Here is a 25536-nt window from a genome sequence, read left to right as displayed (position 1 = left end):
TCAGGTTCTTTTTAATTCACTTGTATTAATGGAAAAAAATTCTTTTTATTTGACCCTGCCCAAGACCTTTCACAGAGATTCATGGGTAAAATATTTGTATCGACTATCAAGGCAGAGTATTGGAAACTGCAACTGATTTGTATGGTGTAAAAATTTTTTTATGAATAATGAAATATTAATTCTAAACACACAAAATTAATTTTCAATTATATGCAGAAAAACTATGAGAGAAGCAGGAACCATAACATTATTATCATCCATTTTAATGAGTAGACCTACAATTTAACATTTTAAAGGACATCTGGCAAGATCACAGTGAGCTGATTATTAAAGCAACACTTACAAGGTGACCTCATCTTTAAACAAGCCAAATTTTCATGTTTTGTATGAAACTGCGATGCAATTTCAATAAATAATTTCTACTGACTTTAAGTAAAAGCATCAACCCCTTTTAAAAGGTACAAGCTGTTCTTGTTGATTCAAATATTGCACAAAAAAAAATCAGCTGATGCTTAGTTGTGATCCACAGAGAAATGCTCAATGTGTTTGGGGAAGAAGTCAAGGTGAACAAACCGTGATCAAGTCTAAGAGTAAAAATTTAATGGACAAATGGAAGTCAAGCCTGGGCTCTCAACATAATTTCAGAATGAGAAGTCCTGGACTCTTCACTCATCAAACTCATGAGTCCATAGCCTATCTTTGAGAGTCCCTGGCATAAATATGAGAGCTAAGATGGCTGCCACACTGGATGTCAGATTGGCACCATTTTATTTAGGGCAACCTGGACATCATAAAAAAGCCTTGGAGTGAAAACTCCATTTTTAATAAGACCATCCATTCTGGATGAGTAGTGACACTGGATGTCCAAGCCACACCATTTTCATTTAGGACCAATTAGACCATGGAATGAATGTGTACAGCTTCAAGGCAATCCTCCAAGTAGTTTAGGAGCAGCGATAACTTGTAGTAATGGCTGGCTGGAAAACAAATAAACAGTCAATCCTTAAATGCACTGACTTTATATATACAAATTAGACCCACTGAGAAGAACAAATTTATTTTAATAGTACATCAAAATTTTTTAAATGGGATTTTGAGTCAAGTTTTGTATACTGTAATTAACAAGATTCCATAGAATTATGTAGTTTGCATCCCCCAAAGCACTAGCCCATTAGAACCAAGTTCTTAAATTTATTAAAGAATGAGTAAAATTTCATGGTTTGGATTTTCACCATGGCTTCTAGAAAATTTGGAAGCTAAACCCAACTGATAATTCTGTAAAATTTGTGCAGTAAATGTAAAGACATTTCTCAAGTTCCATGATGCAACTGAATGCTCTTTTCATCTCAAAGAAACACAAGCTAAAACTTTAAGCGGTTATATTGTCATGTGAAATGATAGTGTCACCTTCTGGGACTAGTAATATCTCAAGGGGACAAGTTGCTATTTTTAACCTATTAGTCCTTTTGGCAAGCATAAAATTCATGTTAAATTCAATCATTGCTTAAAAAGGTCTATCAAACTTTATTTCCAAAGAAAGTTGTTGCTGTTTATAACCACAAATTACCTGTCTGAGGGCTCTGTCTTGAGTGAAATGAGAAGTTAGCTTCATCAAAGAGTTGGAACCCCCACATTCCCCGTCCACCAGATTTCTCAATGCCATGGTTACACTCTGAAAGAAAGACAATTCTTCACTTAAAAAAGCATCTTTAAAACTCTTGATGTATATAATAATAATAATAATAATAATAATAATAATAATAACAATAATAATAATGAGGACTTTGTATAGCACCCACTCTTTAGAAGCTCTATGCGCTTTACAACATTAGACAATACCTATAAGATAAAAACATATAATGATATGATTACAAAAACAAACACCATGAAATTATAAAACATTAAGAAACATGCTGAGAATATTTAAGGTAGGAAACATTATTAGGTCGTTAAGTTTGTTCTTGCAGTCGAAATAAGTGAGTTTTGAGAGCCCTCTTGAATGTCATCACTGTGTCTTTGTGTCTAAGTTCAGTGGGCAATTTATTCCACATTGCTGGGCCCTGGTATGCAAAAGAATGCTGTCCATATGACTTTGTTTTCATACTTGGAATAATGAGTATACGATTGTCAGAAGAGGAGCGTAAGTATCTTGCTGGTGTGTACAGATGGGTGAGGTCGGATAGGTATGTTAGATTAGAGTCCGACAGTGAAACGTAGCACTGAGAACACATTTTATGTTTGATTCTGGATTTGAATGGATAGCCAGTGTAGGGTACAGAGCAGCGGGGAGGTGTGCTCTGATCGTGGTACTCTCAGTATCATCCGAGCAGCTGTGTTTTGAACTTTTTGAAGTTTCTGGAGCAGATATTGAGATGAACCAGATAGAATTGTGTTACAATAGTCCAGTCTTGAAATTACTAATGAACACACAAGTCTTTTAGTGGCATCAACTGAAAGATATTTGCATCTCAGCTCAAGATAGGCAGCCTTACATATGTTCATGACATGTTGGTGCAATGTGAGAGTACTGTCCAGACTAACACCTAGGTTTCATACTGATTGTGTGAATTTAATGTTGGTGTTGCTGATATTTATTGTTTGAGGTAAAGGATGTGAATGAGAAAGTCTTTGTGTTTTGACCAGAATGGCCTCAGTTTTATCATCATTCACCTGCAGCTTGTTACATGTCATCTATGATTTCACATCAGAAATGCACCTCTCTACACCTTGGATGGTAGCATCAACTTCAGTTGGGTGGCTAGATTTGTATATTTGGGTGTCATCAGCGTACAACTGGTGAGACACTGGATGATGATCTATGACACTGGAGAGCAGCTGAGTGTACAGAATGAAGAGAACAGGTCCAAGAATGTGGAACACCACAACATAGATCAACTGGGCTGGAGTGTATTCCATTTGCAGATACAATTTGTGTCCTTTTGACCAAGTAGGACTTGAACCACAGTAAGGCTATATCATGAATGCCAAATACATGCTGGAGATGGTGAAGCAATATATAATTGTCTATTGTGTCAAATGCTGCAGACAAATCAAGGAGGGTGAGGATTGTAATCTTTTTGTAAACCAATGCAGAGAGAATGTCATTAACTACTTTTAGAAGAGTAGTTTCAGTACAGTGGCAAAGGCGATATGCATACTGTACATGGCTAAAAAGACTGTTTGAATTCAGATGAGATACAAGCTGGGATAGAACAACCTTTTCTAAGATTTTTTTAGATGAATGGGAGATTAGAAACTGGGCGGTAGTTCTTTAAATCATTATGGTCTAGTGTTGGTTTCTTCAGCAGAGGCTTTACAATGGCAGTCTTAAAAAATGATGGGAATTCCCTGGATGAGAGAGGTATTAATAACATCAGTTAGTGAAGGCAATACTGGATCTAAGCACTCAAGAAGCAGTGATGTTGGAATTGGATCAAGTTCACATGACTTTGGTGCACTCTTCATCAGGATTGTATGTAAGAAATCCATAGAGACAGGTTCAAATGCTGCTAATGGTTGCCACTCAAATTCTGTATCCCAACTGTATGGTGACGACGAGTCAATTGAAATTGTGGTGTCAAGCTTATCTCTAATGGTTTGTACTTTGTCACTGAAGAAATCTGCAAACATGTCTGGAAGGTCGACTGGAGAGAAGGTAGTTGGAAGTGGTGTAGATTTGTTCCTTGACATTAGCTTGTTAGTAATCTTGAAGAGCTCATTGCAGCTGGAACTTTCCATGATCTTAGTAGTGTAGTGGGCTGATTTCGCTGCATGGACTATATCTGTGACACTCTTCTTAGTGGCTTCATAGATTTGCTTATGAATAGTGAGTCTGCTGAAAAGCCAAAGCCTCTCAGCTTTACGGCAGTCTCTTTTAGCAGTGCGAAGCTGGTCCCTAACACTGCTATACCATGGAGAACACTTCTGAATTGATACTCTGCACTTGGCAGCTGGGGCATGTTTGTCAAGCAATGAACGCAGGCAGTTATCGAGTTGTTCTGCTGTAGGAGGTAAGCAAGTTGTTAGGTTTGATTGGATGTCATGCATTAGTTTGGTTCTATTTATCATACGGAGGTTTCTCTTAGTAGAAGATAAAGGTGGATGGCTAGGGACTGATACATCAAGATGGCATATAATGTAGAGGTGATCTGATGCAAGGTCATGGGATACCAGGGAGGACCGCAGAATGTTATCATCAGGTCTATGAAAAATCCAGTCTAAAATGTGACCATGTTTATGGGTAGGTTGGTTAACTGACTGTTTGAGGTTGAAAACATTAATGGAATCTATGAGTTTTGATGTGTTTGGGTTTCCGGGACAGTCAAAGTGAAAGTTGAAATCTCAAAGAATAATCTTAAATAACATAATACCTAGGCTTTGCTTTCTATGAATTGTATATTTTTCTCAATAAATTCAATTAAGTAGGTCATAAATATACAGAATAATGTTATGTTGTGGAATTCGAGAAATGCTGTGAGGTCAAAGCTGTATTCTGAGTTTATTAATTTTTGTGAAAATACGAAGAAAAAGAAAAAACAGCAAAGCAAATACCATTTAACCAATGCATAATGTTACACCAAGTATGTAGACAAATAATAAAATCTTACATTTGCAATCCTATCAATGGACTTTTGTAACGAAGCTATAAAGTAAGTGGTTTCATTAAATAAACCGCTCTTTCTAAAAATAGATGCACTTGCATGTTGACTGTGTTGATTCAGTTGAAAAAAGGATTTAGTTCACTCATTTATTGACTTTAATTCTTTACTGTGTTATCTATGAACAGTTATGGTAAAGTTTTATACTCATATTAAATAACAATACTGTATTCTAGTTACTCAATTAAAATTCATCACAATGTATAGCTTCTTTTGTTCTTTTTTATGTCATATTGCCAAAATACACTGAATATGAATGAGTTTTTAAACATGCACCAAATGTGTTTATAATATAAACAGAACTCAGTAAATTTTCTATTTGAAAATATAGTATTGCTTAAAACCAATGTTAAATGCAAATATGCATACTGGCAAATAGATGGCATAATTCAAAAAAGAGAATGAAAACAATGCACACACACATACAGATATATATATATATATATAAATATAATTGTGTGTCTTGCTTTGCTCCCATTAGTCTCTACTCAGGCTCCACTTCTCCCTGTTCTGTCCAAATTGAGAAGTCCCTAAATTTCAAGTCTAGCTTGACCCCTGACATATTTCTGTGAGGGGATAATACTTATCAATGCATCCACTCAGCATGATACAAAGAAAACAGTTTGTATACAGGATACCAAAAACAAACTATTTGGCCATGAGCAAAACACAGAATCTTCAACTAAAGCATCAAAATGTAAAATGTAGGTCACAGTGCCCTTCTTTTGTTATGGTGGCGCTCTGCAGTTTCGTATTTTCCATAGGGTTAGGATTTTAAAGAAAAAGAATTTCCCCGGCTTTCCTCACTGGTTATACTGGCTATTTAAAAAAAGACCTTGTATATCTTAGGTATAATTCAAAGGACCTTTAATTCCCTTTATTTTGATGTATGATTGATGGGTGTACTATGGGTTATAGAGTATACAGCTTGGCCTTACTTCAAATGTGCACCTTTCAAAAAAGTGCTAGCTCTACTTGGTCATTTTCACTTCCTGAACTTACGAGGTAAATTGTATAAAAAAGAGCTAATAACTTTTTTTACATTTTATATATTTGGTAATTCATTCATTGCACTTTCAGAAGCTGGTATTGTCTAGTCTGGCAAAATTCATTTTCCCTATTTTAATAGCTGCTATGTATAGTGTACTTTAGACTAATTCAGGCTGATTTTTTAACACAAGGGAGCAGTCATTTTAGTTAGCAGTGTGCTTAAATCATGTAGAATTTTCAAAAGTACAATATCCAAAGAAATATCATCCACATTACATTACTGTAGCATATAGGTATGCCTACATTCTCTCAACTGTGCATGTTTTAAATGCGAACTACTTCACCTTCCGTATGTCACTCTCTCTAAAGTACATATTAATTGGTGAGCACCCCCTATATGAATGTGGTATAAACAGATATATAAACTATGACCTAGTTTAAAACTTTCTGCATGAACTGTGAAAGAAATAAACAATATTCAACCCAAGCCAGTTAAGCACAAAATAAGGGACATAATCACCCCACTACTGTACTGAAACGGAGGTAGTGCTAATCAAGATGCATCCTCTCACCAAGTTTCAAGATTCTGACAGAAAAGAAAATGGAATATTTTAACCTAAGCCAAGTATAAAAATAAATTAATATTCCAAGTGTAATAGCATTATTCAGTGTGCATATGAGCTAAACACATAATCTTTACCAAGACTGTACAACTAATGTATATGTATTACGTTAGCACACTTAGCACTTACCTTGGGGGTAGGTGCCATGAAACCCAATCCAAACTGTTTGGTAGGACCGAGGAATAAAGAATGGTTCTAATTCAGTGAGGATGTATATATGTATTATCTGTGGAGATGCTGATACATATGGTAGTACAACAGCTCACTCCTACTCCAAAGAACTGAGTTCAAAACAGTAACTTAACTGGAGACTGGATGGTGTTATAAGAAACCTGAATACCATCAGAATTATTACTGGGTGCATACTAGGGGATGATTCATGCTAAAAAGGTGCCCCTATAGTTCTCGTTTTCCAAATGATGCATGGAGAAATAAAATATGACTTTGCTATGTTCTAAGTCAACATCCCACCCATACCCTTCTTATCCACTGAAAACCTTTATATTGCAAGTATAATATTGACTTTCTGTATTATTCATGCTTTTCTTAAAGCAACTTTGTGTCAATTTAAGGATTATGTATGCACTTGTAGCCCAATCATGAGAAAATTAATACTCTTTGGAGGGTTTATATGCTGACTGCAAGTAAAAGAAAACAAATTTAGTTTATATTTCATCCTGTAAAAGTAGGAAGCAAGGACATGTACCTATATATCAACAGTACCCTATTTTTAAGGTTACTGTCTTTGGCCAAAAAATAGTCATACAAGAAATAAAGCAACATTTTCAAAAGCTTATTTTTATAAACTTCAGAGAGTATTGGAATTTTATTAATTTTGGGGGCTCAAGCATAAATAATAAGGCAAGTTCTAAGTGACTGTTTTAAAAATCAACGTTCTGTCCTCTCTGCACTTACTTTTCCCTATTTTCCCACCACTTAGCTTTATTCTGGCTTTGGGAAGAAGTCACTTAGTCCAAATATTTAAGCCCAGTGTGGATTCTGCAATGTTCAGTTCAATTCACTCTCTTCTGAAATAAAATAGCAAATCTGGAACATCATACAGTAGTATCATATGGCAACTAAATCGATAGTCTAGCAATTGTTACTTTAAAAAAAAACTACATATGAGATGATGGAAAAGCATGATGACACGGCAATTTGGGCTGATTTTCGCTAAAACAATTTCAGCTAGTCTTGCTTAGTAAATATTATAATAAAAAACCCTACTTTGTTTTCAAAATGTTGTCAGAACAGGCACATTTTTGCAAGAGTGCTGTTTCAGTCTAGAATTCAACTGCTAAAAAAGTGAGATCAGCTCTGAAACTTCAAATAATCTGAGAAAGATTTAATATCCAACAATAACTTTTGACTCTCTCCACCGCCATTAAACCAGTTCAATGGTTAACCGGGTCAAATGCACACAATCCTACCAAATGTTTTCGTCAGATTTTAGAACCTTCAAAGGGAATCTTTGCAAAATTGCCCTAACCTCTATCTGAAATGCCTGAAGAGATTAACACTTTCCATACTACTAGGACACATAAAAAAAATACTTGGAACAATCTAAGACACGCAAAATTCTCGTTACCTCAAGCACGGAGTTACTTTTTTATTGTCAAACTTTAAATGCGGGGTAAACAATGTTCATGTCTCAAAATATAACAAATAAAACATTATTAAATGTAATGTCTATATAAAAAGAACAGATACGTGCTGATAAACCACTCAACAATTAAACAATTATAATTAGGCCTATCAGTGTTATCTTGAGACGCTTCCAAGTTGCAGCTCTGATCCGACTATTCCAATGTGCACTTTTATTTCTGGGGGCAATGGTCGAGCAAAGTACGAAAAGGTATTCCCAAATACTTTAGAACGCTTTTCTTCACTATTAAGGAAAAATTAAATACGCACTAACTAATAATATTAAGCTCAACCGAACGAAAACTTAAAATACTTTATATATATGATTCAATTTATCAAGGCATCCGAATTTATGAACTTTCATCCATACTGAATAAAGTTGAACCGAAGAACAGCCTGCAGGAAATGCATTCGATATATGTTAAGCCGAAAGAAGATCAATAAATAGTCCTTCTATCAAACATTTAGTGCTTGCAAACCATGCAATGAATTCGTCTTCTAATATATGAGGAATATAATCTTTTTATCGATAAGATATTATTAAGTTTATTTTTAGAACATTTTACAATAATGTGCCGCGGATTAATACTCAATAAAATCGGAAGTCAGACATATTGGATTGTTGACACTGGATCCTGCCATTGGTGACCAAGAGACACATCAGTGTTGCAAAATGCCAACTAGAGCAGAAGACATTATGAAAGGGTTTAAATTGTATCCTTCTGTATATTGCATTTTGTTTTGATTCGGTCATTGCTATAATCATTTGTTGGCATGTGTTGATTTGTCATGAAAATAAATGCGGATGTTTAATCTAACGGGAATACTGAGTATTGTCCATGACGTAGCTGCAATAGATCCCGTTTATTGCACACATATCCAGTACTTAAATCTCGTAATTAAAGTTCATAAGATGAATAATTTGAGTAGCCTGATGAAAAGTTAATTAAATTAGTTTGAGAAGCTGTTGTTTAGTCTTGAAAACTCTATGTATATTTTTGTCATGAACGTTTATATTTATAGTAAGGATAACCACATTGGCTCGTGTCGTTGCTTACAATTGACCAGTTGTACATGTACTATATAATAACGACAAGGGAGGACACTTTTCTCCTTGCTCGCGCGACCTATTTTAGAATAAACACTGATTAGTTCTAGATACGCTTTGCGCAGCTTAATAAATTTGGTACCGATATTTAGCTCAGGCATTCGACTGTGTATCCCTATCATAAGTTTGACCTAATATCATACTTTAAGGAATGCCAAATCATTTTTCCACGTTACCTCTCGACATGGCTCTGATCGTCCTGCATGGAGGAAAATTTCAGCAGCTTTATCAGATGTATATACACTGACCAATTTTCATGGTGGGAACAGGAGAATGACTTTGAAGGCGGCCAGCATATAAAAGTGGTGCATGCCAACAGATTCAAGACTGAGAGAATATTATTTATCAACTAAGTGAATGAAATTGAAATTGTTTAATATCTGCCTTTTAGAATAAGAAGTTGTGGTTATTTTTTAACTGAAAGAGACTCAATTTAAGCAACTTACCAACTGTTTTATATAACTTGTCATGTTTGTATATTACAGTCAATTTGTGTGTGTGTGAAGTAAATCCTGATATATATAATGTATCAAACACTTCCATTTGAATTTTATGTTCAGCTCCTAAATTTTCACATTTGCAGAATAATAATGGAAAAATAATTGTGTTGAGATAAAGGAAACACTTTTTTTCTTCAAAATTTTCAATAAGGAATGTATGTGTTCATGATTGGGTGGATGTATGCATCACATTAAAAGAATCTGAATTTTGGATTGTTCAATTACAATTTTCATGCAAAAATATAATGTAAAAATTACTCCATCTTTATTGTCAGGGGGACTCCACACACCCACACACCATCCCAACTTCTAACATGGTCTTTGATCCCTGACCTACTTTTTAATGTTGTGGTTTTTCCCAACTTTCACCAATGAAGGTAGAAGAGAAGTGGTGTTTCAGCACAGATTATACCCCAAAAAGGCACCAGATATATTTGCTACTAAGCATAATCTCCCACATACTGGTTATCACCATGTAAATAAAACAAAAATGGTATCTATTGTAATTATTTTTCTGTTTTGCTAAGTTCTTTTTGATGGTGGTGATGGGAGTTTCAAAAGTTAACCTATTTTTCATGTCATCCCATCAGGGATTTTGGGGTGGGTGGGTGGCTTTTTATAGTATTTTTATTGTTTACCCAAATCATAATCACTTTATAGTGGTACATTTTCAATTTTATTACAATTGCTTCCATATAATTAATTTTAAAGTGTACCATCTCCTCAACATGAACAAAAGAATGAATTGGTGGCTTAGTATAAACCAGGAAGGAAATTCCAGTTGTTCCATAATTCTTGGAAAAATATATTGTTCCCTCATTCTTAGAAAAATTGTAGTTCAAGTAATATGCAGTGTTTACCTTGGTTTGAGTAACTTAATACAACTGTCACAATTCAGTACTGACAGAAAGATTGCTTTGATTCAGGTTCCCAATCAATCCATTTTGGCTGCCTACACTATAAAGTTTTCCAGACTTATTTTTAATAATGTGATTATTCATAGGTAACAGTATTATGCATCATACTTATTTTAAGATATTTTCTGTCTTGCAAAATATTTAAGAGCCTAATTAACATAGACTAGAAAGCATGATTCAGTTATGTCTTTCCTTTGCTTGTTGATTACTAATTGTAGTCTTTTTAAACTTGACTGCAAATTATTTGAAACAAATGCAAATTATGTGTGTGATAATAGTGATTATAAGAGAGTGCCTCAATCATATGAAATAGTATTGTTGAGTAATACTGATTTTTTTTATATGGAATAAATTTGGATCCTGCAACTTTTGTTCATGTCTGGTAAATATTAAATCAAGTGTGGGATAATGACAGGTATTTGTACCATTACGGAAGGGATTGGTGTGAACTGGAGAGTAGGACTGTCAGGGCAGTAGAAATAAAATACAGAACCACTCTGCACTCCAGGTCACTACCAATCCCATAAATTATGTTCCAATCCCAGTGGTAACAATGAGGGGAAATAACATCTTTTTCAGACCAGCCGACCTAACTTTTGTTAAAGCATGAAACCAGAAATGCAAATATTATCTTTTATGCCTCATCAAAAGAAAATTTCCTTGTGTACTTTAGTCAGTTGTAAAACTTATTTCAAGAATCATTTGTGGCAAAAGTTTTTGTTTCTATCCTTTCGATAAAAAGTAAAGTAGAGTTGAAATGAATACCAAACTTTCCTGTCTGAATAAAGGGTGCAACTCATTTCCTAAATCAATACATCCAAAACTACCTGGGTGTTATTTTTGGAAGTTCCAGCATTATATATTGATGTACCAAAAAGTTCTATTGTGCTGTTGTTTCTTTAGTGTGAATACATTTAAAAAGCTTGTGTTTGTGATAGCTGCACTAAAATGTTTTTCAGATCTTTTTAAATATTGTGATCATTCATATGTAACAGTATTAGACATCACACATCTTTAGATTTTTTCTATCTTTACATATATTTTGAAGAGCCTGTAAGTGTTTGACATAGAGTAGAAGGAATAAATTTGGGTCATGCAGGTGTTATTCAGGGAAAATGACAGGGATTTGTACCATTATGGGTAGTGGAGTGGATGGTAGGACTAGGATGACTGTATAAATAACATACAGAGCACCTTTGCCCACCACTTCACCACCAATCCCATCCAGTTATGGTCCAATCCCAGTAAAAAAAATGATCTGCGTGATAGGCAAAGAGTGTTAAAAGGTGATAAAGACCTTTAAGATTAGTTAATAATGCTAATTATCCTGTAGGTATAATTATCTTGTAGCCATGCATCATCCAGTAGCATGAAATATTTTCTACCCAACTAATACACATCTAGTTTTTTGCGTTGCATTTTAACTTCTTCTCACGTTGTTTTTATTTCTGGGAACTTTATTCATTTGGTTTTGTTAGGGATTGTTTTCTTATTTTATCCAATGGCTGACAGCCCTTGCCAAAGAGCCATATGGAGTTGTAATTTTCGTTAGTGTTACATACTCACTTTATGAATAATCAGCAACACTTAAACCACAAAATAATAAAATTTAAAGAAACCCCCCCCACATCAAATCTTGTTTTGAGGATTGTTTTGTTGTCTTGTTAATAACAAGATAATACACTAAAAAAAATTACTTTTCCATACTTTACCATATTCAGCAAAAGCATTTAGTGTATTTGAGGAACAGTAAATTTTGAAAAAATATGGTCAAGCCATTATCAGAGCTCTGCTAATCAAAGTATTCTAACCATTTTCTTTGAAAATGCCTGATTTAAAAAAAGATACATTTTTCAGAATTTTCAATGTCTAAATTTGTATTTTTAATGACTTCTTGAGCTTAGGGAGAAGTTTCCTTGGGCACCAACAATTTTATTTTCAGGAGGTGGGTCTTTGGGAAATTAAAAAGTTAATAAAACTCATATTCCGATGTGTTTGATGACTGTTTTAGCTGAATCCCATACACAAGTTTTAACCTCATCTTGTATATAAGATATACGTTACAGTAGGTTTGAAATGGCAATGTAGCTTCTATAAACAATATAATGTAACATTTACCAGGGTGATATACCAGGGAACTCTGCTTCAGTCATGTGTGGGAGTAAACCATTTGATTTCATGGGTAAAGAGTGATTTCCAACAGTTATTTCATTTTATCATCTTGTTCTTGTATGTGAAATGTACTTACAGCAGGTGTGAAATGTCCTTCTATTTTATGGGTAAAGAGGGATTCCCAACAAACAGTTTGCCATTTTCAAAAAGGCAAAGGAAAGCTAAAGTAGAACAATCTGTGCATGAATTAAAATATACATGGTGATAACTGTGACTTTGTACTACTAGTAAATGCATTGCAAAAATGGAATGGCAGTCTTTATTTTAACAGCAAACTCATCCACACCTACAGTTTAAATGTTTCTGTTCCAAAGTTATATCAAATGGCCAATGCAGAGCTCAGTGACATGAAGCTGATATGGAAACATTGGTGTAAACTAATTCAGCATTGCAAAGTTTACAATTAGTCTTATTAGTTTCATAAAGGATGCTTTCAGATGATTCAGCAGGTTTAAAGATGTTCCTAAGTAAGTTAATTCATAATTTCATGGTTTACATTGAGCTTTGTTTATTTGTTATAAAAATTGCTCCTAAACTCATTAGGTCAACAAATATTTGAATACCAATTTTCTATTTGAATAGTCCCAAAAAATATTATGATTTAAATATTGTGATTATTAATTTCAGCTCACATTTATGACATGTTTTTTTAAAACTTTGTTACTTTAAATGATTAAGAAGTCCTCTACATTTGGATTTTCCTTAACTTGCATTAGAAACTGGATGAACCTTAGAGATGCCGACAATGGAAAAATTTTGTGGCAATCAAGCGATGATTTGTAAGTATGTTATAGCAAAAGGCGACAGTCTTTGTGTGAAGAAGCCTTTATACTGTAGTGCAATGCAATTTGATGGAGTTTTATTTAGACACAACTAAATATTTATAGTGAAGTAGCATTCTCGCAACATTTCTTTTCATTCCCATTATACACATATGAATAAGTATCCCCACACCTCTAAATTACACACAGAGGATGGAATAAAATTTTAAAGCTATACCAGTCCTTTTATCTCAGATGGCCCCCAATTTTGACATTTAAGTTGCTGTCTTCTCGTTCATGTTCTTGATGGGCATTTTTACATTTGAAGTTGCCGTCTCAGATGGTTAAGATTTGGACATGTTCAGGATTGGCAGGATCACATAATCCCACATATTTGAAAAGCATGGGGGTATTTAAATGCAATAAAAAGAAGCTAGAGCAATCATCTACCCTTGCTGAGAGACAGGATTTTCAATTTCTGACACATCAGGAGAACCTATCAAGTGCCTTTTCTTGCCATCAATTTCCACCCAATTGGCAAAGGGTATTACAATTATCTGTAAAGTGTTTAGCACAGGCTTTTATTTTGAATCCTGGTGTTTTAATTGTGTCTAAGTACATGCCTAGTGATTTGGTATAAAATTATACAGATGATTAAAACATTGTATCCAAACTATTCATGTCCAAGTGTTCCAATACATTTCAGATTTGTTGTATCTTAGTAGTTTTGTTCAGAGTTCTACTGAAACTTTTTCATATATAACTTACCTTTGATGAAGAAATATTAGTTGGGATCTATAGCTTGTACAATTTACCTTAATTTTGACAGAGACTTTTTATTATATTTTCATGACTTTCATCATATAAATTATTTTTTATTTTTATTTTCAGAGCCGTCCCAGATTTAGAGCATGAAGGTAATACTAATAGATGATTCAGTGTGAAAGGAAACTAAGATGAGTCTTCTCAGAGTTATTCAAGAACCTTTGGAAGAAACTTTGTTAAAAATCAACACTACGTTTAACTTAACTTTCTTAATGACAATGTTTTGAAAATATGTGGTTGTCCCTAGGCAACCAGCTTTAAAAGCCTGGTTGCAACACAGATTTTTCTGGATGCCTGATAAATTACTGCATTTGCACCAAAATTGTAGGTGTGTGAAGTCAAAGAGGAAAGAAACATTGGTGTGTTGACAAAAAGACAGGCATTCACAAGTCTTGTCACTATAACTGTTGACCAAGATTGGCTAATAGTATGGACACTGACTACTTCATCAAATAATGAGTAGCCAACACATGTGGATTATTGTGTCTTTTTGTCATTTGAAATCACCCAACACTCAGCTACAGAATTATATGGAAATAATTTGGGCACTATGGTTGAATTGTACACCTGTGCCACATATCAATAATATTCACAATACACAGCCTGCAATACAATACATTATCAGTACACATATTAACTTGATGGTCCTATCATCTTTAGAAGGTCTGTCAGTGGTTGTTGTTGTTGTAGGGTTTAATGCCATTTTTCAGCACACGATAGGCTATACATGGCGGCCAGTATTAATGGTGGAGATAGAACCCAGGAAAAAATCGCCGACCCTCGAGAAGCTACTGGCAAGCTTTCTCACATACCCACAATGTCCGAATCCGAGACTCGAACCCACACAGACGGAGGTGAGATAGCAGTGATCTGTAATGGAGAGCGCTTTAGACCACTCGGCCATCTGTCAATGGTAGGTGGTGCCATTTTATGTGTTTTACTGGTTGCAGTTCCGGTATGCAGATTACAGACAGACATCTACATTGCACCTATTTATATGCCATTCTTATCCAGTTTCCAGTCCGACAGGAGTTTTCTCTTTAATGAAAAATGTATTCTGTCAAGAATATTTCCAACTCCTTTCATTCAAATTTCATACTTTCTACCAGATGTAGTTCTATCATAGCTGGTTGAGTAAAGGTTTATTCTAGGCAAGTAAAACCTTGAACACTTAACTGACTAGGTGAGTGGAATTTTAGAGATTTTCAATCCAGTTAAAAATGTTCATAATATATTTGGATTATTTCTATCAAATTTGACACATACTTCAGAATAAAAATGCAGTGATTTCTCCAGGATTTTGTCTTCTTTTGGCATTTGTGACAGGTCAGAATTTCAATTTTTAAAGGAGTGGGTGGCTTTGCTATCAGAACAGTATCTCTGAATAGCCCCTTATCAGATTGTTTTAGGAAATATATGTGTGATAAATAACCTAAAATGAAAATTTAAATATTTATATTTGTTGTACAGTGGCAGCACTGGCATGTAATGACAAAGGCACTGTATCCTATGCATATGCTTGTAACAACAGATATATTACCATCAGGTACTAAAAGCTACATTTTCACTATTGTGCAGTCCAGTGCAATTGTTAAAATGCTTGTAACAACAGATATATTACCATCAGGTACTAAAAGCTACATTTTTACTATTGTACTGTCCAATGCAGTTGTTAAAATGCTTGTAACAACAGATATATTACCATCAGGTACTAAAAGCTACATTTTCACTATTGTACAGTCCAATGCAGTTGTTAAAATGCTTGTAACAACAGATATATTACCATCAGGTACTAAAAGCTACATTTTCACTATTGTACAGTCCAGTGCAGTTGTTAAAATGCTTGTAACAACAGATATATTACCATCAGGTACTAAAAGCAACATTTTCACTATTGTACAGTCTCACAAAGTGCACTTGGTAAAATGCTTGTAATAACTAGATGACCAAGATCTGTGTAATAACCCTCGTTTGGATGTCTGTTTTTTTTCGGCGTTGGGTGGGGGTGATTTTAACCATTTTAACTAATAGTTGGCTATGTCATGACAAGGAAACTGGAGCTAAATAACTTTCCAAAGGACACACTGAGGCAAAACTTTGACAAATGACACTAAATTATAAAAAAAAGGAAAACAATTCAGCTCCACATTTTACTGATCTAGTTTTTTTAGTTTCAGTTTAAAAAATACAGATTACAACTGAAGCTAATACAAAAGTATTGTTGTTTCTTCTTATTCCCATAACATGATAAAAGTATTGGCAATAACAGTGACTAGTTTAAAAGAAGAAGAAACATTGCCAATAAGAGAAAAATTAAATTTGGGCCCAGAAACAAAAAATAGCTAGGAAAAGAATTGGGAAACTGATCTAACCAGGAGGCAGAATCTACATCAACACCACTTACATGTACAGTTGCAGGAGGTGCAGATCTGGACCAGTATGGTACTTAGCATTTGGACAAAAAAAGCACAACTAAATATGTTTTTAAATGTTATTTTGGTTTCAGTCATTTTATATACCTTCTGACTTTATGGAGAATTATAGAAAAAAATTATGAACAAAACTAGGGCAATCTTGAATACAGCTTGACATTTCGCTGTATTCCACTGAAAATGTTTGCCACATGGACACAAGGCAGGGTCTTTCTAATTTGATAATTTTTACTTGCACAGAACATAATTTTGCATGAATTTGAGTTCTTATTATACTATATTGTTATAAAATAATGAAATAACGATTTTTAGCTCGACCTAAAATATTAATGAAGTAGATAATATGAATACAAATGTATTTAAAAAATGAATGGGTGACACCAGTTTGATGCAAATCAGTGTTTTTGTACTGTCTTTTATAAAATATAACATTATGTTTTAGTAAATACACATTATTTTCAATTTGTACCAAACTGTTGTCACCCATCCATTGCACATGACTGATTGTATATACTTATAATGTTATGAACATACATGATAGAAGACTACAAATAAACAACAAAGCCAACAGAAACAGATTGTCATCAGTATTCTGTGCACTATTGGATTTATCTGAGTTATCTACTAAGCAGATTGTTTCCATCCATAAATCTTTTCTCTTTCAGCTCGAGTCCCCAAAAAGATCTTGAAGTGTAAAGCTGTCTCCAGGGAGATTAATTTCTCTTCCAAGGAAGCAATGGAAAAATTTCGATTAGAGCAGAACGTGCTTTTCAAGGGAAAAGTTTTAGAAGGTTAGAACATCTGTTTCGAGAGGAGCTTTAATAGTGTTGTGGGTCACAATTGTGTTTCAGAGTTTTTATGGTGCTTGCAAGAGGGAATTCTTTTCAAACGAGTCTTAATGTTATGTAAGGGTACTTTAGTTTCCAAAGTTTTACTATGCGTAGATACTTTGGCCATATACGTTTAAACTTGTCATTATCTCTTGTAGTCACAGACCAGAATAGCTTATCGGCTGTCTGTCATCCATCAGGCTCTTTGCAGATTTATTATTTTTGCTCCTATTAAGCTACTTTGAGGATTGTCATGAAACTTTACACACAAAATTATCCCAGGGTCAAGTTGGACCCAAGTGAAACTTATGCTGTTCAGATGTCCAATTTTGTAAGCTATACTGGCTCTCAGCTCAGCATTGTTTTTATTTACAACAAACTTACATCATAAAAAGTCTTAAAGTAAAAGATCCATGTTGTTACACCATTAGTTCAGGAAAAAAGGCAGTGGCCATGTTGGAGGTCTGATTTGCACCATTTTCAAATGAAAACCCAGTGTCAGTATGACCATCCATTCAAGAGAAGAAATAACATAACTTCTCATTGCTTGAAATTCTTGTCATTCATTTTGACCTATGGTTTTCATTAAAAGATTTATTATTATATATAGGTGTCTGAAATGAAAATGATTCCAATCAGAACTTAGTCATGGCTGCTATGGTGGCCATTGTAAAAATCTTGTTTCAGCTGCTTTTGCTCAGTGGATGACCATAGTGATATGGTAGTTGTCAATGAAAAGCTTAAAATGCAATGGGTCTTAAATTAAAATGGTACCACTCAGATATCCATCATATCTACCATGGCAGCAGTCTTAAAAATATTATTTTTCTTCTCCGTATCAACATGGAATTTCACGAAAACACTTCTTTCTATATGTTGTGGACCCTAAGTGGAAATGATGCCTATTTAGTGCCCAAAATGACCACCACATGTGAGATATCTTCAGATTGTTCTCCAACATAAAAAGGTCATTAATGGTAATACTAGACTTCATTGTTCACGGGTTGCGTGGTAAAGTGAAACTTAAATTATACCTGCAGTTTTAACTCATTGCATATGTTGCTTATCTTTATTGATATCATTGTTCATTCAGATAACATTATAAACAGATTTTAACTTCCCACTTCTTTTTGCCATGGTTCATTTTTCCAGATTGCATCTTACTTAATTCTTGCATTGCTATTTTATTATTATTCAGTTACTTGATCAGGGGGTGCCTGTAATCATACCACCACTATGCAGAGATGGGTATACAGTAATCCTCATGTTTTACCATCCCTCCATCTAGCACTTCCTAGTAAAACTGGTCCTGTAGTTCTATGAAACTGAATATGAGCACATCAACAAATCACTTTGCTACTGCAATTTTTGTTATAGAGTTATCACCAGTTTGTTATGTAGCATTGTATGAAACAGTTACATCAACGTAACTTGAGCTGTTGCCCTTTTAGTACTGTCTAAGTGGGTCACCTGGTCTTGCAGTTTTACAAGGATTGCCATGAAACTTGATAAATATTTTGGTCATGACCTGGAGATGCATATGTTGCTTCCAGTTTTGTCTCCACCATCTACAGTTACCACACTTTTTTGTGGATGACTTGCACTTGGAGAAAGGAGGAAGCCTATCAGTTTCGAGATCAAAGTCATGTTGAATAAAAGGAAAATGGTTTCTGCACATAAATAAAAGTTATTAACCACATACCTTCACCAAAAATTTGTGGATGACTTGGACATTCAGTTAAAAAGAAGCCTGTATATTTATGACTCGCAAGGTTTCCTCTGAAAAACTTTAGTTCTGTATGAGATATATCTGGACCAAATATTGTTAATAACTTGCACTTTGGCAAAGGAAGAAGCCTATTGATATAAGGGTCAAAAGTCATAGTCATTATGATTGGAAGGAGAAAAATAGTCGCTGCAAAAATCTAGTTCTTGACCATAGCTTTCACTAAAAATTTGTGGATGCCTTGTAGAAGGTCAGAAAGAAGCTTATACATTTAGAAGTCCATAGTTCTCTGTAACTGAAAGTAGAAATGGTTTTTGAATGATAAGTTTTGTTCTAGGCCACATGCTTTGATCAAAGTTTGTATCGGGTTTGAACTCGTGGAAGAATCCTGTTGATTTTTGGTACAAAAGTCAAAATCAATGTGGCTCAAAGAAAAATGTAGTTGCAGAATAGCTTTTGTTCTTGAGTAAGTTCTGTGACCAAACTTTGTATATGATTTTCACTTAAGGAAAAAGAAGGCATCTTTTAATGTAGGTTCAGAAGGTTAAAGGGGCAAGGTCACTGACAAAAGCAAAGAAAAATGGTTCCCCAGTAAGAAGATCTGGACCAAACTTTTTGAATGGCTTGCACATTGGGTAAGGGACAATCCTACTAGGTTGGGTTAAAATATCAGGGTCACTGTGACTGAAAGAAAAATGGAGTTTTGCAGAATACGTTTTGTTATAAAGTAAGTGCTTTGACCAGGCATTGTTGATATCTTGAGTTTAGGGTAGTAAAGAAACCAATATATTATGGAGTCTAAAGATCAGTGGTCATGGTAAGTCTGATAAGAAAATAATGGTGTTCCGGCTACTGATAGGCCCCTGTCCCAGAATATTGAATTGTTGGTCACTCATATAACTGTGATATATATTGCAGCATATTCAGAAACATACTATATCATGGTACAAATTGTTTTATGGTATCTAGTTTTAATAATTACTAAAGAATTAACTAACACAAGCAGCATGTATGTTTGACCCATGCTTAACAGTACCCTTTATAGGCACTAGAAGGGTATGTTTGACCAGGACATTACTGTCCAGTGAATCCAAGACCTTTGGTCACATTATGAGGTCTCTGATTAAACTTATCATTCAGAAAGCATTATTTTCTTATCAGAGTTACCATGACCACTGATCTTTGGACTCCAGAATACATTGGTTTCTTTACTACCGTACAAATTTTTAATTAATTTGCTGTGTACAAGTTAATTGTTGTATAAGTTGCAATCTGAAAGCTGTAACTAGAGTGGGATGATTAGGCTTGTGTTATAGCTTATATTTTCAAAGACATTTTGCTGACGTTAGAGAGCCTGTTGATAAAAATAGGAAGTGCCGATTAAAATTTTCTAGCTACTCTATTGACACAAGAGGAAACTTTGAGTGAGATGTCTTCACCCGGAAAAGATATTCATCAGAAAGGGCCAGTAAGCATAAAAACATACTTGGTAAATGCTGAAATATTTAGTGGACTTGAGAAATTGTGTAAAGTAATGTTTGTTTGTTTTTTAATTAGAAAGTTTTTGAAAAGTTGGATTTGGCCCAAATATGTTTCACTTCATTCCATTTAGCACCGCTTTGGGATACAAGACTTGCGTCAAAAACATATGATTAAAGGATCATAAATATAATTATATTTGTAATATTCACAGTTAATATATGACTGATACATCTATTTTGCAAAAAAGGATTAATTTTGGAACTATTTTTTATGAATAATGAAAAAATGCTGTTACTATCATTATAGTCATAAAAAGAGTCCTCATGAACTGCCATATATTCCACACTGATGGAAGCTACCATTTTACCACCAGAAAAAATACTACGATAAACTAGTATATGCATATGAATATAATGATTTCCTTTATTTCATTATTACTGAGCACATATTAGTAGGAAATTGAGATAGTGATCACTAGCCTCTGTGTGCACATTCATTCAGTATCTTCAGTCTGCTGAAATATTTTGGATTAAATGCAGTGCTCAGGCTTTGCACTTTCTAGCTGAGTTAAAGGTGGGTGGAAGAAAATGTGAGTTGCATCATTATTATTATTATTATTATTATTATTAAATAATTGTTGACAGAATGGTCTTTTGAATTTGGCTTTGTGATTCCTGGGTCAACCAATACCTGGCAGTCAGTGATCGAAGCAGCACCAGAGAATCAGATGATGCCTGCTAATGTACTCAAGTGAGTTAATTTGTTTTGTCTACTATGTCACACTCACAGGTATATATTTATTTGGGGTAAATGTGGACAAGTATACAATTCAGTTTTGATGACTTTATTTGAGTTCATTTGAAATAGTCTTCTATGTAGAGTTATAAAAATGGCAATGCCAACAGATTAGAAAAGAATTTTTTAAATCATACATATCCTGTTTTTATCCAAACTGAATTCCTGCACTTATGATTGGTATCATTTGTCTTTTATTATGTTTTAAAGTTGTTATATACAGTGGTCATATGCTTATATGCCCCGCCCCACCATTAGCCACCTCCTCTACACTGCCAGTTTTCTTGGTACCAATGTGTTTGTGTACAAAAGTACCCCTTGTAGGCAGTTGCCCTCTTCATACAGCATGCAGAAGCAGCCACATTTTATCTGTGTCCAAAACCAATATTTAATTCAAACTGTAGGGTATAGTGTGACTATATCAACCCGTTTGTTTGTATAAAAAAAATGTTAAAAAAAAACAACTGATTCCCCTACTGATTTCAATAATGGAAACCTTTAATGTGATAAAAAGTGCAAGGAACTTAGTCAATTCATTCATTGATTTTTTATTTCTAACGTGAGTAGAGTGGCCCTAACATTGTCATCACCTGCATGTTTCATGCTTAACTGAAGTTTTCACTATAATAGACAGACATGCTAGAGATCCATTTCCAGTTCCTGGATAAGTTCATTTTCAGCAAAGGGGTGTGTGCATGACTACACAGATGTACATGCATATGTCATCTGCTTGCAATATTACAAAGGAAAAGAATGACAAAAAACAAATTTGCCTTTCATGTGGATTTAACAAGTGGTTTAATTTCTATGTTCATATGTGCAATGGGATATAATTCCAAACTCTCATTGTTATGGTAATTACAGAATTATCTGGCAGTTACCGAGTAGGTTGAACTATGTCATTATGTTCTCTGATGGAAATAAAAACTAGCCCATAGTGTATGCTATTTGGCGCCGTGTTAGTATGGAAAGTCCATTAAGCATGAAAAGTGCAGGGGATGCCAGTATTAGTGCCATTCTGGTTATAAATTATAAATCAATGATTCAGTTGACTTAGTTCTGTGCACTTTTTATCACATTAAATGTTTTCATTATTGAAATTGGTAGAGGGGTACAAACAAACGGGGATGTATAGTCAGACTATAAGTAATCCAAAAACTATATAGGATAACTGTTTCCAGATATCTGGTTTTTGTTAATGAGACAGTTGCTTGATATTGTGCCACTAAGGTTAATATTACATCACCACCTGCAAATGCCAACATTTACAGGAAATGTGTTCAGCATTGTTGTGATGGAGTTTGGACTTCACACAGCTGAACTTTGAACAAAACAGGTACCAGGCAGAATCTGAAAAATCATATGAAAAGTACATGTGTAACTTGCTTTACAAACAAGGCATTTTTCTCTACGAAAGATTCATCTGCATGATTAAATTGCATTACAGTTGGCAACACATGAATAAATCATCACAAAAGTTTCACATGTCATCACATGAATGGAAAATTCTTACTTTACAAGGAAAAGTAAGTCATTTAACTCAACGACAATGGGGGAGAATTCATTAGTACTTGCCGCAATATTTGATGTTGAAAAATCTTAAACAAAACAAAGACTCAGATTAAGATCATTGTAACAGATTAGAGGTATAGTCCGCATCATTAGAAAAATGCAGTAAATGGAAAGAGAAAGATTCTAAATGCCTAGTGATGTTTCTACCAAGATTTAAATGACAAGGCTTTGAATGGTTTTGTAATGTGCATGCCACCAACACCCCACTCAGATTTCATAAACTATTAATGTATGTTCACTTGAAATAAGTCTATTCTTAATACAAGAAGAACCTTTTAATAATAATTGTTACTCTTAAATGAAGATATTAAATGTTTTTACATGCAGCTTTCTTACTTCATACATGTACATGTACTTCATCCAAAGGCCACCAGTCTTACAATACCACTTTATAGGTGCAGAAGGGGTGATCATATAAAAGGGGGACCAATGTAGCTGTAAAATTACCAATATGTTTCTAATTGAACAATGCTTACTTATTTTTCAAACAGTAGCTAGAAATGGAGATGTTAGCTGCATTTCAGATAGACATGGGCCACATGAAAATGTGTTGCTTTGGTAGGATGGATATAGTATAGTAGCTAGATAATGATTTTAGAACACAACCAGGATGGTTCACTTTGCTGTTTCAGTCAAACTGGCTTTTGTCTGTCCGTTAGAACAGGGTGATAGTTATCAAAATATACCACTCCCTCAATAACTTGAGCCCTGATAACTCACGAACCCACTTATAGCATGGGGTCAGGCATTTATCCCATTTTTAAATCAGAAAATACCTCAGAACTGATCCCTATTTGTTGAACTTGAAGAAAATGGCGATAAAATTGGTAATGGAAACTTTGATATATCGCTCTTTTTATCATCAAAAACTGTAGATAGGACCTGGAAAGTTTAGTCAACATCATGAAATATCAACTTTAAAAAGAAGTCATAAAATGTGTTACATTCTCTTTCCAAACGACATTCTTAGTACACCGTAATTAATGATATTCAAGGAAATTTCAATCAAGGAAAATGTCACTTACACCTAGTGGAGGCAGTACTTTAATAAATAAATACCAATTAAATATTTGTTTTATTAACTGAAATTTGTGTTCTAGTTTTTTTATTGTTCCTTTTAAGTGTAATCATCATAAGTGCAATGTGTCCTCTTGTAATTAAATGTAAGACATGTCAGTCTACCATAACAGCTATGTCCACTAGCATTTCTCTGAGAACCTAATTAAGTACTGATTGTACAGCATTTGTTGTGTTGTTGCACTAAATAAAAAGAGGTATTCCTTTTCTATTATTATGTTTATTACATCTTTTAAATCAAAGGAGATGAATTTTGTTGTGGGGTTTAACGCCATTTTTCAGCACACGATAGGCTATGCATGGCGGCCAGAAATAATGATGGAGGAAGAACCCGGGAAAGCCCCAGGAAGAACCACCATCCCACAAGTAGCTACTGGCAAGCTTTCTCACATACCCACATTAGCCGAATCCTTGACTCGAACCCATGCAGACAGAGGTGAGATGGCAGTAATCCATAACGGAAAGCACTTTAGACCACTCGGCCACTTGGGGCCCTAACAACAAAAAGTTAAAAGGCTTACAAATCCTACATGCTCAAGAACCAGCAGCCCCGGTTGTATGTCGGGTAACTTATTTCAGTCGATCAATAGAACACTTATTAATGTTATTGTGTAATCTAATTAAACTACATTAAATTAACCTACTCAATCATAACTGATTAAAGATGGCAAGGCAATCAAGTGAAATGAGTACTTTATAAAATAAAGAGCTTTGTTTCACAGATATGGACAATCGTGGGGAAAATGAGTTTCAGAGAGTTCCTGAATTTGCACCTAGAGCTATCCTCAAAGATTATAAGAAGTTTCACTGTTACTTCCAATGAAATCACCGAATCAGTATTTTACTAATTGAACAATTAAAAAATTGAGTTTCGACATAGACAATGGTCTCGCAAAATGTTGCCTGTTTTTAATAAAAAGGAATCTTGTGTGGTAGTGTATCATCAGTTAGTCTGGTTTCCTGCTGGGAATATTCCTTGATTTGGAAAATACTATCTGTAACACTCTTGGAACCAGACTAAACAACAAAACAAAAAGCCTTGACGTAATACACAAATGTTTTTGCGCACCATGTTTGTTGTTGAAACCAGTTAGAATCATGTTATCAATCTTTAAGATGTTGGACATTTTAAAAATAAATGTAATTTATACAGAATAAAGAACAGCTTCATCGGAAAAAGCACTTTATTGACAGTTATTCTCGATGTGATTGTAAAACAAGGATTCAGTCATTAAACAGCCCAGTTCCCCACCCCAAATCCCAAATTTCTCTGGATGTCAAGCAGATTTTTTGGAGGTACCTCAGTAACTCGCGCCTTTGCTTATAGTGCTTATAGTGCGGTCTATGCTTTTGGACCCCAATGTGTGCAACTTATAGAGGGAGAGGTGTACATTAAATTTTTGACTCCATTGTCTTTTTTGCAA

General features: G+C 34.4%; 2 protein-coding genes across 4 annotated transcripts in view; one reads left to right on the top strand and one right to left on the bottom strand.

Annotated features, from left to right (window-relative positions):
- Positions 1–8377, bottom strand: part of LOC149781455 (peroxisomal targeting signal 1 receptor-like) — a 77049-nt gene extending 68672 nt beyond the window's left edge. For 2 of the 3 annotated variants that reach the window (XM_089935540.1, XM_089935542.1), the window contains exons 1-3: positions 8229–8297; positions 7187–7299; positions 1568–1672 (exon numbers count right to left, since the gene is read on the bottom strand). In XM_089935540.1, coding sequence (XP_089791666.1) covers positions 1568–1663 — 96 coding nt within the window. In that variant the 5' untranslated portion in view covers positions 1664–1672; positions 7187–7299; positions 8229–8297. Of the gene's footprint in view, positions 1–1567; positions 1673–7186; positions 7300–8228 lie in introns of all 3 variants that reach the window. The other variant, XM_089935541.1, reaches the window with a different exon arrangement.
- Positions 8378–8493: 116 nt separating this feature from the next.
- The window catches only part of LOC149781454 (retinal rod rhodopsin-sensitive cGMP 3',5'-cyclic phosphodiesterase subunit delta-like), a 28059-nt gene continuing 11016 nt past the window's right edge, over positions 8494–25536 (top strand). The window contains exons 1-5 of the mRNA XM_089935539.1: positions 8494–8629; positions 13329–13391; positions 14265–14290; positions 17296–17421; positions 21313–21418. Coding sequence (XP_089791665.1) covers positions 8589–8629; positions 13329–13391; positions 14265–14290; positions 17296–17421; positions 21313–21418 — 362 coding nt within the window. The 5' untranslated portion in view covers positions 8494–8588. The remainder of the gene's footprint in view (positions 8630–13328; positions 13392–14264; positions 14291–17295; positions 17422–21312; positions 21419–25536) is intronic.

The sequence above is a fragment of the Sinohyriopsis cumingii genome, chromosome 15 (genome assembly GCF_028554795.1).
Source record: "Sinohyriopsis cumingii isolate HCF-2022 chromosome 15, ASM2855479v2, whole genome shotgun sequence".
In the NCBI taxonomy this organism is placed as follows: domain Eukaryota; kingdom Metazoa; phylum Mollusca; class Bivalvia; order Unionida; family Unionidae; genus Sinohyriopsis; species Sinohyriopsis cumingii.
This window is presented reverse-complemented; position numbering and strand designations above follow the sequence as displayed.